General features: G+C 34.4%; 1 protein-coding gene across 1 annotated transcript; it reads right to left on the minus strand.

The window, feature by feature from the left end:
* Positions 1-816: 816 nt before the first annotated feature.
* LOC127840446 (A disintegrin and metalloproteinase with thrombospondin motifs adt-2-like) lies at positions 817-17245 on the minus strand. The gene is made up of 15 exons (XM_052368862.1): positions 17114-17245; positions 15938-16189; positions 12895-12984; positions 10536-10695; positions 9920-10033; positions 9438-9493; positions 8673-8758; positions 7910-8003; positions 7103-7180; positions 5792-5952; positions 4273-4422; positions 2921-3088; positions 1452-1587; positions 1159-1275; positions 817-882 (listed from the first exon to the last, which is right to left on the minus strand). The coding sequence occupies exons 2-15, from the start codon at positions 16001-16003 to the stop codon at positions 817-819; spliced, it is 1542 nt and encodes a 513-aa protein (XP_052224822.1). The 5' UTR covers positions 16004-16189; positions 17114-17245.
* Between the last annotated feature and the right edge of the window lie 353 nt (positions 17246-17598).

The raw sequence follows: 17598 nt of genomic DNA on the forward strand, positions 1-17598 counted from the left end.
AGTAGTGGTTGGTCGTGTAGTGGTGGTTTGTCGTGTTTGAGTGGTGGTTGGTCGTTTTGTAGTAGTGTTGGTCGTGTAGTAGTTGTTTATCTTGTTTAAGTGGTGGTTGCTCGTGTCGTAGTAGTGTCTGGTCGTGTAGTAGTTGTTTATCTTTTTTAAGTGGTGGTTGCTCGTGTGGTAGTAGTGGTTGTTCGTTAAGTGGTTGGTCATGTTGTGGTGGTTTGTCGTGTTGTAGTAGTGGTTTGTCGTGTAGTAGTAGTTTATCTTGTTTAAGTCGAGGTTGGTCGTGTTGTAGTAGTGGTTTGTCGTGTTGTAGTAGTGGTTGGTCGTGTTGTTGTGGTTTGTCGTGTTTGTGTGGTAGTTGGTGGTTTTGTAGTAGTGGTTGGTCGTGTAGTGGTGGTTGGTTTGTCGTGTGTAGGTTGTGGTTGGTCGCGTGGCAGTAGTGGTTGGTCATGTAGTGGTGGTTTGTCGTGTCGTAGTGGTGGTTGGTCGTGTCGTAGAAGTGGTTGGTCGTGTAGTAGTAGTTTATCTTGTTTAAGTCGTGGTTTGTCGTGTTGTAGTAATGGTTATTCGTATAGTGGTGGTTTGTCTTGTTTAAGTGGTGGTTGGTCGTATGGAAGTTGTGGTTTCGTTTTTTCTCGGGGGTTGGTCGTGTGCTGGTTGTTGGGCGTAATGCGGTGTTGGATGGTCGTCCGATGGTCGCTTTAAAAATCGTGATTCCGACATTTTCCCATTCTATGTGTTTGGACTATCAATTGTAATTGACACAACGAACAAATCCACATTCACAGCGTAATGATCATTTACCATTTTTCCTCAATATATTTCCGCCTTACCGGATGAAATAGAAGATCGCGGGACACATGCACCAGCGATACACCACTGAAAACAAAAATAAGTTACTAGTACATGTTCTTATATTTGCATTGAAATATTAATAACCTACAATTTGCCACAGTAAAGGCCTCCGAACCCGACACTGTATGCTGTACTATGTGGCAAGTTGTAATAATAAAGTCATCACCGTTTAAAATTGTCAGTTGATAAAGAGGCGTAACGTTTGCATTTGTTATGAAGACTGTAAAACATTTTACTTACACAACGTTATATCATTACGAACAATCCGAACAAGATGTTAATAAAAGGCCTATATCATACCTTATTTAATGCTGGGTCATCACACGATGTACCTTGGTCCGCGGTCTTGGCGCTGCATTGCCCTGGCGTAGATGTTTTGCAATTCATGTACTGACAAATGGATGGGTCTGTGGCCGTCTACAGAGAAACACGTAGTGGCAATATCAAATATTGAGCCGGTTACTGGTTTGTTTGAATTTCTGCATTTTGTCGTTTCGAACAATATTTGAGTCATTTGAATCCTTTAAATTAACCTTAACACTTCGTGACCTGTGAGGGGACGGTTTCATACACCTAGGTATTTGTTTACTCACCTGGCCACACCCAAGTCCGGAATGGTTGCCAACAATCTTCTTGCACTGTTCGTCCGCGGTGTCGGGCAACTGTGAGATGAAGGTGTTGAACTCGTCGGCATTGTAGTAATCACCTTTGTCCAGCAAGCAGTTCTGTCTGCAATTTATATGTAATAAACATCTTTATTCAATTGAAATTATGATGCGGCTATCTCTACTTTCCTTTATATCATAAAATATCATTTTTGCAAATTGTAATTTCCAATGTAATGGTAGTAGCAAAAAACAGTTAGAGTTAAATATTAATAATTTGTAACAAATTTACATGTTTAGGAATAATATATAGTGTTATCGAATGATATATTTTTCAATCATACGTATTAGAGATCAATTTTGCAGTAGTATCTATATCGCTACGTTCTTGTATAGTGCTTACGCGTTTTCTAAAACATGTACATGTATTTTACAATTGGTCCCAAGTTGGTAAAAGGTGCGAGCGTTACATTAAAGAAAACAAAGACATTTACTATTTGTACACCCTGGTAATTGCATAGTTTATGTATTTAAATAATAATTTAGCCCAACTGCGTCCTTTTATTCCGTAATGTTTATTATAGAAAACAACGACACGGCCAGGACTTTTCAAACAACCATAAATTAATAATATGCTTTGCGGTCTTGGCGATTTATATTCATGAGTATTATTATTATCAATATTATTATTATTAGTATCAGTATTAGTAGTATTATACCTCACGCGGCATGTTAAAATTTCATAATACAATCCTTGCATTATTTTTAACATGTGATGATGATGGACATTGGAAAGTAATAATAAAATGAATATCACAAGCATCTGTCGTGGGAGAGTCCATATTACACCCTCAACAACCAGTGGTCAACTCGGACTTAATTCTCGGTAGATAGTACTCCTATTGGGATGCAAACATCTCAACTGATTTTTATATAATATATTCTGCGCAGGAGGCTTAAAACTAGCATGTGTTTTTCGAAGATTGAATTCAAGATAATTATCGGTATGTGATTATTCAAATCGTATACAACACACCAACACACCAATAGTAATGAGCGCATGACTCTCACAAACAATCTGCAAGTCAGACTTAATTTGTAAAAAGCATGTTTGTTAAGTATAATAAAATAAATTTATCGCATGTATCTTTCGGGATAAAGAAAAGAGGTATGTTCACCTCGGCCGTCATCACTCGCATCGGACTTCAATATTTACTATACCCTGAATGTTCTACAATACATGTACACTATTTACACCTAAGCAGCGTATATGGAACAATTAGTAAATTACTTGATTTTACAAAATAATAACTGTTATCAAAAAAAAGAAGGGCTTTCAAGGATGAGTATTATTATTATTATTATTATTATTATTATTATTATTTTTATTATTATTATTTTTATTATTATTGTAGTTTATCAATTTAAAGAATAATTAACTAATAATGTTAACCAACCCGCTGTTATCAAGGTACTGGATATATTTTCTGAACTGGTTGACAGAGCATGTTGAGAAGCGCCAGGGATTCTGTGTAAAGGCATCTCCAGGTTGGAGCTGGCTCAACCCAGACATGATGAAGCTTGAGGCAGCTGGGCAGTCACCGCTATCGTGATCAGCGCCGAGACTGAAACGAGGTTGCAGCTTGTTAACAAGTACATCACAGAGGATCGGTATGCGGGCAAATGAACCTTAGGGAGAATATTGAATGCAATTGAGTCGCGTTTTGAGAAAACTGGGCATAATGCATGTTGCGGAAAGTGTCGTCCCAGATTAGCCTGTACAGTCCACATAGGCTAATCAGGGACGACACTTTCCGCTTTTATGACATTTTTTGTTTAAATGAAGTCTATTCTTAGCAAATATCCAATTTATGCGGAAAGTGTAGTCCCTGATTAGCCTGTGTGGACTGCACAGACTAATCTGGGATGACAATTTACGCACAAGCATTATGCCCAGTTTTCTCAGAACGCGACACAATTGATCTTATAGACATGTGAATGAGATTTATATAATAGACTATTAAATTGTATTTGCTTGATGTCACATATCTGTAACGCCAGTCCTTCAAAAAGATTTCGTCACAATTTTCATGATCTTTGCTGCGTCAATCACTTTTTAATGTTAAACAAATTTAATTACTAAAAATATCATTAAACGCTTTAGACAAATACAAGCACGTTCTGTATTTTTGTGTAGATAGAACAATTGTCCATAGAGTTGTTGCGATTTTTATGCAATGTGTACATAGCTAATAGACTAACATTGTATAATTCAATAACTAGGCAATGTGTACCGAGCTAATATAATAACAACGTATAATGCAATAGCTAGGCAAGTATTCGGATATCTCAAATCCACAAAACTTAAAAAGCTAAGTTTATATATACATTCATAGCATTAATTCCCCTGTAGTAATAAATAGTACCTCTATGTCTTTAAATTTACGGACATGTAACGTGAAATAAATAATTATTTTCAAGAACAAACGTATCTTAATAGTAATTGTTTATGCCATTTAAACAATCCATTCTTATAAATAATGGATGTTTTAAGGTATTGTTTATGTGGAATGGGTTTGTATGCAACTGTTATTCAACCATTAATTAAGTGACGATCCGTGAATTCTAGTACTATTGAAATCGACTTCATCAAAGAAAAATTCGCTGTTCGAGTGCTTTAAAATCTTATGATAACAAAGCAGACATTCAACGACCTTAAAAAAACGTTCTGATATATATTTTACCACTTTCCATTTAAGCGTGTAGTTGATATATTTAGACAAAGCGCTAAAGATGTATTTATACTTACTTGTGTCCCAGTTCATGCGCGGCCACTGATATTGTGGTAAAGGTGGTGAACATTACTTCATTGAGTGACACCCGTCGGTATGTGCACGCGCCACTTAAATAGGTTATGCCAGCTACACCAGTCCAATAGTTCCCACTGTAGACTTGATACCTGGACATGACCAAGAAAACATGTCTTTAACGAGAAGCGGCTGATGCGGCGACTAACCATTTCGGGTTTATAATTTTTACTATAACTCGGAGAAACATATTGCATCAAAGTGTACTAAGTCCTGTTGAAACGACATGAGCAATCTTCATCGTGGATAGAACAATAACTGGTGAGTTCCTGTCGGCGAGGTTATTCATGTTTAGTGTCTAGTAAAATATTCGTATGGCTAGTTACTAGGTGATTTTCATCAATTCGACCAGTTCTAAAGTTCAGACTTTCTTTAATACTGCTCGGAGATTAAGATTGTGGTATTCTTGCTCACTACATAAAAAGGCCAAAGGAAGTATTGTGGCTAAGTATAATCGTAATGAAATTAAATATAAAAACACATCCACTGCACATTAATACAACAAGAGCTTGTCACAGTAGTGCCAAATCCCCGCCGAAATGTGTTTGCTTGTATGACAACATTTGTTTTAGAGAGTAGAATACTATTTGTAAAACATGGCACCTGTGTCATCTATTAATATATCAAGGATCACTTAGTTATATAGTGTTGGAGTTATGCTGAAGAGAATAACATATATGGAAATGAAAGAAAGGGAGGTAATTAAAAAAGAAGACTATAAACAGTTACTGTTCTTGATCACTGTAATTTTTCCTTAAACTCATCTATTTATCTTACGGTGAATACTTCAGCGTTCAAAATTAAAAAATTCTTGTTAAATTAGATAAAGGGAATTATTAAAAAATTGAAAAGCTAAAATATTTACTATGAAATAAAATTATATATTTAAAATTATACATAAATAAAATATAAATATAAAAAGGGGAGATAATTCAAAAACTACGGCCGAAAGAGTTATGGTTTATGTTCACTGTATTTCTCCTAGTTGCCATCTGTTAATATTTCCAGTTTCAAGTAAATACCTCCAGTAGAATTAGAGTTATGTTTCCAAAACAAATGCTTTGATAATAAATAAAGGGAGATAATTCAAAAACTAAGACAGATAGAGTTATCGTTCTTAGCCACTGTACTTATCCTACTTGCCTCTGATTAATTTTTAAGTTTCAATTAAATCCCTTTAGTAGATTTAGAGTTACGCTCCGGACAAACATTTACTTTGAAATTATATAAAGGAAGATAATTCAAAAACTAAGGTAGATAAGAGTTATGGTTCTTGGTCACTGCACTTCTCCTAGTTGCCATCTGTTTATATTTTAAGTTTAATGTTAATCCATTGACTAGATTGGGAGTTATGCTCTGGACAAAGTTTCTGACGAAAAGACGGACGCATAGACAGACGGAGACTATTGCTATATCCCCTCTGATTTTTTTTCGGCGGGGATAATAATAAAAGTGACTCACCATGTAAAAACCATGACGTGATCATTGTCTGGAAGACCCGACAGGTTACTTAGCCAAACCGGTAGAGCAGGTAAGTAGACGCTACTGTTAACATATTGATATTCGTAGCCGGCAAACGTTTCAATCGCCGACGGCGGCAGCGGATTGGTGGAGTCGATAGTCTGGTTGAAGTTCATACAACACAAATCAATTATACAACACGCGAAATAATAAAACTTTCAGCATAACTGATATATATGCCCATTTTAAGTTTATACTCTACACAATTGCCAAACTTTAAATGAAGTTGTTTTTTCACGATATTTAAGTCGTTCTAATAATGAAAACTTAACGAAAAGGATTCTTCATTTTATGCAAGCTTACATTATGCGGAGGTCTGTAAAGTAATATATTCATTATACTTGTGTTTGGTATTTCTTTGTTGCATAAAGGTTGTTTAAAATTATATGATAAAATATACATTTATGAGGATATAGTTTGATCTTAAGAAAGTCTAACGAACATGTAATACGATATTTTGCAAATGTTTTTTACTTTCAAACGTGAGTTCTTTTAAATTTAAAAGATATGTAAATGCATATTCTAAATACAAAATTCTGATATTCAAAATTGTTTTTATAACGAGTTTCAAAAAGACCAATCCGTGAACTCAAACAGGAAGCGCAAATATTAAAACATATGACGAGCACCTCATGTCCGAGTAAACACTTACATATTTCATAGGTAGTCACCTAAACCGTAATGACGTACAAGCAGCCATTTTGTATTTTGTATAATTTTAAAACCATAATAATTGCAGTGATCTTATTTACAAACAGCCGTCTTTGGTAATAGATATTTCTATAATATTATCACACGCCATTCTATAAAACATTATATTCTTTAGGTGAAAATGGCAATAGAAATATTATGTGATGAAATCATTAATAACTCGCAACATTGTGTTCTTTTGTATGTAATAGTATGATAATGCTGATACTTTCATTGAACTACCTTTTTGTTTCAGGATTTAAAAAAATCCTACTCAAGATGACGAGATAATTGTATACACTCTTTAACTTCTTTGACCAAATAACTTGATCGCCGTTTTGTTTAACTCAACAATTGCCATAAATATGATAAAATAGCCCATTAATAATTCATAACAAAACAATTCCCAAAATGATGACAAAATTTGCATCAAATGCGCTAATATGTATGTTGAAATCGACCTGGCTAGAATCAGAAATCGCGTCAGCCAATTTAGATGGATTTAATAGTGACATAACGTCAAGAAGTTACGTCGCTGCAAAAACAAGACAAATGACATACCTTGTACAACAGAAAGGCAGTAACCGTAACGTAAATGTTCAGTTCGTTAGAGTCAATACTTTCATATCGCGTGCTAATCTGGAATACAAATATAAAAGCATGCAGAAAGCCAAAATTTAAAACTGTTTGATGCATTTACGGATACTTTGCAATCAAATAAAGCAAGATTAAGTGCGGAGAATTCGGTTATTAGTATCAAAAACACATATGCTTATGTTGTTGTTTTCTAATGCCCCCGGATCGAAAGTTCGGGGGTATATTTTTTTTGCCTGTCTGTCATTGTATGTGTGTGTCCCAAACTTTAACCAAAACTTTAACCTTGGTCATAACTTTTGCAATATTCAAGATAGCAACTTGATATTTTGCATGCATGTGTATCTCATGGAGCTGCACATTTTGAGTGGTGAAAGGTCAAGGTCATCCTTCAAGGTCTAAGGTCAAAAAAACAAATAACAAAACTTTAACCAAAACTTTAACCTTCTTCATAACTTTTGCAATATTGAAGATAGCAACTTGATATTTGGCATGCATGTGTATCTCATGGAGCTGCAAATTTTGAGTGGTGAAAAGTCAAGGTCAAGGTCATCCTTTAAGGTCAAAGGTCAAATTTATGGCTTCAAAGCGGCGCAATAGGGGGCATTGTGTTTCTGAAAAACACATATATTGTTTGCAAAAGATACTGTTCGAATTACTTAGTATGTAACGGTGTAACTCAGTAAATCGATAACAGATCAATGGCCAACTAGTTTTCAGGAATAAAATCAGATATGCGTACATTAACATTGTTTTTAATACATTACAACGTACGCCATTGATGATCTGCGAGAAATGTTCCCGAAGTTTGTACTCTGTTGTCTCTTCTCTGGACATTCCGCCAGTAGCCTGTGTGTCCGTGTAAAATCTGAAGAAATAAGAGACAAACTGTAGCTAGCCACTATGAGAAAGAACCTTTCCAGCGTAGCCGTCTAACACAGGTTGTGACCTATTGACCTCATCAATCCAACCATTTCATTTGCCTATTTTAGAGATATCCCACAAATAATTGGGTGCAAATGTTGTTGTTTTGTTTTATGGTTGGGGAAACAGGTTTAAACTAGACCTATCTTTAATTGTGTTTACCTACCTTTAATTGTGTTTACTGTTGGAATTTCATAAGTACTTTTCATTCAATAAAGTTATTTACCCAAAGATCTATCGATATGCATTTGTATTGCCCTCATTGATATATTTTCGTTTACAAGGCGATGTTTGAATATCACTAATTAATCGAATTAAATCGGCTATGCTCAATCAGTCTCACCCTCGGGAAGGATAACAGATACATGTTCGTACATGTTATATGGCCACGTTCCAAAACAGCCAAGGACTTAATGTTAACCCTTTTATGCCTAGCGGACTCTCCCATCCTTCTAAATTGAATCAATTTATTTCCAAAATAAGGGATGTCTAGTATATGTATTTCTATATTTAGAACATTTCTTACAGAAATGAAAACCTGAAATAAAACAGGTGGTAGACATATTCATATTGTGTTCTAACGACTAGACTATTATGGCAAACGACATCTTACTTCTGCCACAAAGATGGGTCGATAGCCACCACTACCTCGACTGCGTAGACTTTGTCCTGTCGTGTCTGTCTTCTATTTCTCAGTTTCTGTAAAATATCGTTTCCAAATGTTATCTCAAATAAAATATGTTGGCACCTTATTTCAAATTAAGTCACTGCGATTTGCTTCAGCTTTTACAACCACCAAATTGAACAAATATCGATCATGGTATTACGGAATGATATATAGAGAATAAAAGTTACTGCCTGATCTTTTTGTAATATATCAGGCAAGGCTTAGAATAATATAACGGCGAGGCTTGCCTGATCTATTACAAAAGATCAGGCAGTTACCTGTTTTTCTGTTTATCATACCTCTATGTCCCCGATTTTAAAGAAAAAGTTTCTAAAATCGCTTAAAAGCTGCAATTTTAGCGGGAAAGAATAGGATTTTTGTCGTTTGATGTGTTAATAAAGACGTCATGAGTTTTCTCGCTAAAATTTATATAACATGTTTTTGCTTTGTTTTGCATTTTGTGTTTCAAACATTTTACATATTGGTATCTAATTGTTTTAATCAAAAGTATTACTTTACAGTTGATTCCTAATAATATGACCATCCTCCACACATGAGTGATATAAGAACTTCCTGTTGACCATGATATAAAATATATCAGGCAATGTTATATCAGGCAGATATCAATGCGGTAGTGTGATAAATAATTAGGAGGATTTGTTACATATTTATTCATAATCAAAACTGCGAAAGCAAATTTAAGAGTTCTACCTCTAGTGATGCCTTAGAACGTAATTTCTGAAGGGTCTTTTCAAAATTCGCTGGATCTGCAGGTGAAATAATATACATATTTATTCACATATAATATATGGTGCTAATATTCATATTGCGTAGATTATTTAGCAGGACAGTATACATAATACATAAAATAACCTGTAAGTTATTAATGTTATTGATACTTACATCACCAATGAATGTTTTGTTGATAGATTTTCTCAATATCTATAGAATATTTCATTATAACCTTTGCAGCCAGAATGGTCTAAATGTCATTGTTTTAGTAGGTAAAATAATTTTATCCGATGGTAACGTTAATTGACAAAGATACATTTGGAAACTAGTTAAGTATCTTAATATCGAAACATTATTTAAAAGTTGTCAACTAACGTTTTATACAACTATAATAAACATTTAACGTACTTTTATAAATAAATTGAATGCGTAATGATGTCAATTGTAAAATGCACTGTTACCTATCTTTATATCTTTGTCGTAGTCGTCCACACTCTCATTCTCTCTTTCCGCATTTTCGTTGCTGTTTTTGTCGTAATCCGGAATATCCGAAGGAATTCTTTCATCATTGCTCACTGAACGAAGCAGAAACGAAACATGTTCATTCTTGTTCAATATCTCAATAGTAACAATGGTAAAAACTTATTATCGAACTAACATGGCAATGTTATATATATTTAATAGAATTGGCTTGGCCGCACTTATATACAATGCATTGGTATTACATATGTACAAGTCTCAGTATAAGGACTTAAGAAAAGCTAAAGTCATATCAACTTGGTGAAATCCATTCCTCGGTAACGATCGGATATTTCCGAAGCATCTTTGTCAGTGGGTATTTTATTTTCAAGACATAGCCGCCTAACATGAGAAACATCATTTGAAAGTAAAGCTATTAACGCCAATATATAAAAGCTCTGTCTGTATGGTGTGCAGTTACGCATCATTCCACTAATTCGATTGTAAGCTTATGGCTATTAATAATAGGTTTATAAAAAATTGTTTCTATTGCGGATTTATGATACATATTATGCACGACGATGTTTGATGAACAATTCACAACAATGCAGACGTCACCATGACCCTGCCCTCTCTGACCGCGCGCCAGATCGCTGACTCGTGTCATGATGTGAGGAAAGTCTCTCACGCCTCGCGTTGCTTCGAGGTTTCTCGTGCTAAGCGTGTCTTCGGCGGGCCTTATCTCGTAAGCCTCGTCGTTATGTATGAGACTTCCAGTCTAATTATAAGGCAGAAAAGGATAGATAGAAAGCATAACACCGAAAAGAGAAGTTTGTGTTTTTTTTCTTCAAGAAGTGGTATAACACGAAGTCCAAACAAACATGTTTTAATTTTAAACTGTCTTATTCAAAACGCTGTATACAAGAATCACATAGCAGTTTTAGAATTTAGAATTATTAATGAATTGGTTAACAGTATAACAAGTCCTGTTTATATATGTTCGAAATGTATCATTTCAATAGCGCATGTTTAATAGAATATTGATTAAATGTCAATGCACATAATCAGTAAAGTGTGCTTTGTTACATATACACGTGTATGATTGCACATAATCAGTAAAGTGTGCTTTATTACATATACACGCGTATGATTGCACATAATCAGTAAAGTGTGCTTTATTACATATACACGTGTATGATTGCACATAATCAGTAAAGTGTGTTTTATTACATATACACGCGTATGATTGCACATAATCAGTAAAGTGTGCTTTATTACATATACACGTGTATGATTGCACATAATCAGTCAAGTGTGCTTTATTACATATACACGTGTATGATTGCACATAATCAGTAAAGTGTGCTTTATTACATATACACGTGTATGATTGCACATAATCAGTAAAGTGTGCTTTATTACATATACACGTGTATGATTGCACATAATCAGTAAAGTGTGCTTTATTACATATACACGCGTATGATTGCACATAATCAGTAAAGTGAGCTTTATTACATATACACGTGTATGATTGCACATAATCAGTAAAGTGTGCTTTATTACATATACACGTGTATGATTGCACATAATCAGTAAAGTGTGCTTTATTACATATACACGTGTATGATTGCACATAATCAGTAAAGTGTGCTTTATTACATATACACGTGTATGATTGCACATAATCAGTAAAGTGTGCTTTATTACATATACACGCGTATGATTGCACATAATCAGTAAAGTGTGCTTTATTACATAGACACGTGTATGATTGCACCTAATCAGTAAAGTGTGCTTTATTACATATACACGCGTATGATTGCACATAATCAGTAAAGTGTGCTTTATTACATATACACGCGTATGATTGCACATAATCAGTAAAGTGTGCTTTATTACATATACACGTGTATGATTGCACATAATCAGTAAAGTGTGCTTTATTACATATACACGTGTATGATTGCACATAATCAGTAAAGTGTGCTTTATTACATATACACGTGTATGATTGCACATAATCAGTAAAGTGTGCTTTATTACATATACACGCGTATGATTGCACATAATCAGTAAAGTGTGCTTTATTACATATACACGTGTATGATTGCACATTATCAGTAAAGTGTGCTTTATTACATATACACGTGTATGAGTTCACATACTCAGTAAAGTGTGCTTTATTACATATATACGTGTATGATTGCACATAATCAGTAAAGTGTGCTTTATTACATATACACGTGTATGATTGCACATTATCAGTAAAGTGTGCTTTGTTACATTTACACGTGTGCTTTATTACATATACACGTGTATGATTGCACATAATCAGTAAAGTGTGCTTTGTTACATATACACGTGTATGATTGCACATTGTCAGTAAAGTGTGCTTTATTACATATACACGTGTATGATTGCACATTGTCAGTAAAGTGTGCTTTATTACATATACACGTGTATGATTGCACATTGTCAGTAAAGTGTGCTTTATTACATATACACGTGTATGATTGCACATTGTTAGTAAAGTGTGCTTTATTACATATACACGTGTATGATTGCACATTGTCAGTAAAGTGTGCTTTACTACATATACACGTGTATGATTGCACATTATCAGTAAAGTGTTTTATTACATAAAATAAATATATATCAGAGTGATGCAGTGTTTATGAACGTTGTCACACTCTAAAGCAGCGAAGATAGTAAGAGAGTCCCCTGTCACTACAACAAAATATAACAATTTATTTGAAAAGAATGATGACAGTGTTGCTGATATCGCCCTCAAAAAAAACATGTTTGATTTTATTTTAGACAGATATCAGGGTATCTAATGTAAAATGGAAAAAAAAACGAAACAGTGATGACTTTTACTAGTCTGTATACTCGGAGATTCTGATCTTTATAATTTCCACTACTTAAGTATCTTTTTTTAACCTACGGCAACCTATTTTAGACGATTTTTACTTACAACGCTTCTTACGCATGTGCCCTTGTTGAAACGTTTACACGACACCATGAATGACCCAACTTTGTTTTTGTCCTGGTAGAATTTCGTCTCCTGTAACAGAAATTTGTGAGAGCGCGCGCATCTATACAAACGTGCGATATTATAAGGGCATTTTATGCAGAATAGGAGACGCGGTAAATCCTTGTGAGAATGCACAAGACAAATCGTATATGCAATATTGTAGATGAAAATAATAAAAATACAAGTTGTTTTGAAGCTTTATTTTACATTGATTTAGTCATATTTCTCTTCAGACGGATGCATATCATTGTGTGAAACCGCGACATACATTGTGTGAAACCGCGACATACTTTACGTGAAACCGCGACATACATTACGTGGCTCTTAAATTAAAAAACTTTCGCAAGGCATTTACGATGGATTTCATACAAGACATATGCTACTTATAATGATTAAAGTTTCATTTTACGCAACATTTGACCATTATTAACTACCTAATTGATGAATTACGGTCGCCTTGGCGACGTTGATATGATGCTCGAGCTCCAAACTGTGTAGCGTTCTTCCCCGAAGAAACCAAGGCCTTATTCTACACAAGAAAACGGCCTCGAGAATGTTTTCAGTAAGCATTCGACTTTCGATGCAATCGAGCAAAAATAAATTGGTTTAAAGTATATTATGTATGTGTCAAAGTATAACTAGAACTGCCTTAAATCCCATTTCGGATTGTATGCAAACAAATTGACGGTTGGAACGATATGCAGATATAATGTACCTAATTTGTAGTGAAAAATACATTTATTTTTTCGTACAGCCAAAACGCCACAAAAGCGCATAACAATTCTCATGTGATACTTATTTTGATCGAAATAAAAAATTGCTTGATTTGGCAATTGATCAAAGTTATCGCAAAAAAATAAGCTTCCTGTAAAAGGTATAACATACTTTTTAAACTGCATGTTTGATATAAATGTTAACCCTTAAAGCGCTGGAGCTGAATTTTTAAGGCCTTTGCAAACAGTTTGGATCCAGATGAGACGCCACAGAACGTGGCGTCTCATCAGGATCCAAACTGTTTGCTATTCTGATAGTATTCTTTGAAAAAAATCGAAGAAAATGCTAATTTTAGAAATTCTGCAGACGACATTTTAGCAGAAGACAAATTACCCAGCATGCAAAGGGTTAAATTATTACTAAAAATCATAAGAACACCGTCACTGCGGCGTAACAATTGTGGTTGGTTAAAGTCCTAACATTCCCTTGGGTTTGGTGTGCTGTCCAGTTAGTACAGGCACTGCGGCGTAACAATTGTGGTTGGTTAAAGTCCTAACATTCCCTTGGGTTTGGTGTGGCGGCGTAACAATTGTGGTTGGTTAAAGTCCTAACATTCCCTTGGGTTTGGTGGGCTGTTCAGTTAGTACAGTGCTTGTTACACGCACTCCTCATCTCTTTGACCCTGGTTCAATCCCCGTACCCGTAAGCATGTGATTTTGGTTGGTGGTAACCATACGGGACAGTTGAAGTTTCATCCGGCTACTGCGGCTTCCCCAAACATCATAGCACCACAGCACAATTTTAAATCTTTCAATAACAACTAAATAGCCGAAAATATTAATATAATATTAACAATTCGTCCCAATGTTCATAAGTCTAGTAAAGTGATGAGGTATGATTGGCACACAATCCTGGTCCTCCCAGAATGCAGCCCATTGTATGCGGTCGGGTTCAACGATCGCTAAACGATAAAACTACACACATAATCCGATTAAATATCAAATAACGGCGTTAATTGAAAGACTTTGAGTACATTAAGTGTGAACTCATAGCTCGTAAGGCATGACATATGACATAATAATTACATGGTTCCTTATGATATCTTAAGCAAAATTCCTACATTCCTTAGTTTAAATGCGTATACCAGCCGATTTCGAGCACCTACAGGTCGCTTTCTTACATTCCACTAAACCTACGTGTCGTTTATAAATCGTATAATTTTATAAACGGATTGTTACGATGAGCCATTGTGCCATTTATGTATATTTTATAGAACTAATAAATACAATAATTTTATTTTATAATCACTAAACGTGAACTCGATAATTAGCTTCATTCTCGTGCTTTGAAAAGTATACTTTCGAATAATTGCCCGCCTATAGTTTTGTGCGAATTTCAATAGATGGGTTATTGTGCTCTTTTGTGTTTGTATGAACGTCCACCAGAAAACACTGCAAAACTGAAATTTCGCAAACTAAATTAACTTTTATTGTGCATGCATATTTTATCAATTGTTTTCGATACAGTGCTTTTTTGTAATCATGTATTGATTGTCTTTATATAATATTTCCATTTCCTTCATTTTTTGGTGATTCAAAATTGCTTCTTGCATGGGATTATTGTTTTTTTGTCCATTGGATATTCTGTTTTTTTCAATATAATTTTTGTGTAACATGGTATTATAATCCCATATTAATATTTGATTATTTTGCTGTTAAAAGTTATTAAACTAATATAAGAACAAACACGTTTACACTTCTTAAAACCGATAACTAGACATAAAGAAATGTTTGTTTTTTCGAAAATCCCATGCAGAAAGGAAGATAAAAACATGGGTTAAAAAATGATTGGAACACGAAAAGTCACACATTGCAAAAAAATTCAATTGCAATACAAAATTTGCTCACATATGTTATTGTAAAAAAAGTGCATTTTTAAGCAAAGACACTCAATTATTAATATAAAAATACACTGTTATCGCATACTTTATCTTGATAGGCAAATCTTATAGAAAGAGGGAACTTAAGTTTGCGAACCTTCGGTTTCGCAAAGTTTCCGCGGTGGCCGTTCAGCTATTAATTAATTGCATGATATATTTGTATACACGTATAAGGATATTAACGATTGCCTAAAACTGAATATTGCCCCAAACAAATAATCAGTTTATATTTGTGTTTGAGTTTTGTGTTACGTTGACGCACTCGTCATTATTCTACCTAGAATGTTTCCTAATATAATAAAATAAAACATTAAATAAGAAGCAGCATACCTGCAATGGGGAGGTGTTCAGCTTCTTCAGCAAATTTTGACCATTAACAGACTTAACCTCGTACATCGGCGCATTGTGATTCAGGCGTTTGTTCTCACTCAATGTCAGTTTGACGTTAGACGTAACGCCGCGCTTAACGTTCAATACCAACGTCTCGGGCAAGTCATCGTCAAGTTGACGTTTGAGAGTATCTGGCGTTATGTCTTCCACAAGCACATAGAGGGTAATAGGGGTCGTCGTATTCTATTCGTGCTGGAATAATTTCAGTTGTAACAAACATACAGCTTCCTGTCTTATAACCTAACACATAGTATATTAATCGTACGGAGCAACTGTAATATGCAAAAGAAATACATAATAGACATTCCATTAATATCTGAACAAGTATGTATTACGTGTTTACAAATACGATCGTCATTTATACTCCAGATATTTCAGTTTTAACATAATGACATTAAAAAATAAAGATTGTGTTTTTTTTTTCGTGTAAAACATAACACATTTATTAAAAAAGATTGTATATTCTAAATGAGCATTTAATTTTTTGATCACGTATTTGCTGTAGAATTTTGTAAAGTTTTTTGCTTTGTCCGCTGTTTAGGTCAGATAAAATATATTTGTATTAACCCTTTGCATGCTGGGAAATTTATCGTCTGCTAAAATGTCGTCTGCTGAATTTCTAAAATTAGCATCCTCTTTGATTTTTTTTCAGAATAGCAAACAGTTTGGATCCTGATGACACGCCACATTCTGTGGCGTCTCATCTGGATCCTAACTGTTTGCAAAGGCCTTCAAAATTCGGTTCCAGCACTGAAAGAGTTTACCGTATTACTGCATTTAGAGTCAACAGTATGACAGTAAAATTAAAGGTTTAAAGGTTTATTTATGGTTTTAGCAGAATGACTGACATTTGAAATGATCTTGTTTGCAACATAATTATAATACAACATTTTAATCATATTCTATGTTTTGAAATCAATCGTATTTGCAATCTTTAAATGTATACACTGCCCTTAAGGTTAGATAATTGTTTGCATTAATATTTCTTTGACATTTATTATTCAGAGAATATTACAAATGTTTCCATTACTTAAATTTTTTAAAGAGGCTAAATTAGCGTTGCGCATTAAACTGCCAAGTGTAATAAAACAAAATATATTATTATGTAACACTTACCATATACCGTTACAATTGCACAGAATAAAATGCACAAGAAATTCACGCATTCCATGCTGGGGATCCTTTCTTACTTGCAAACGACAAAAGACTGCGAAAGCTGTATACAGATATAGTGCTACACAATGAGCGTGCGGGTGAAAGGTTACTGTGACCGAGAGTTCATGCAAAAATAACGAGAAATTAATAGCAAGGTTGTAAACAAGTACGGCTGTCACCAGATGGAAAAATTGCACATCCAGCAAAAGTAGTGCTAAGCAAAAAGCGAACTTTTTTTTGCACCGCACTTTTGAGTCGTCATCCGTTAAGGTGCTTAACTTCGATGATAATTAACTTTTAGAAACGCACTTAGGTGTCGATCAATCATTGGTATTGAACACCAAATAATGTTTTGCAGATAAATGTGAATAAAAAACATATGCATACAAAATTACGTTAACTGCACAACTTAATAACAGTCTCATGCAACTCATGGATAATCAGGG

The sequence above is a fragment of the Dreissena polymorpha genome, chromosome 8, assembly GCF_020536995.1.
Source record: "Dreissena polymorpha isolate Duluth1 chromosome 8, UMN_Dpol_1.0, whole genome shotgun sequence".
Lineage (NCBI taxonomy): Eukaryota > Metazoa > Mollusca > Bivalvia > Myida > Dreissenidae > Dreissena > Dreissena polymorpha.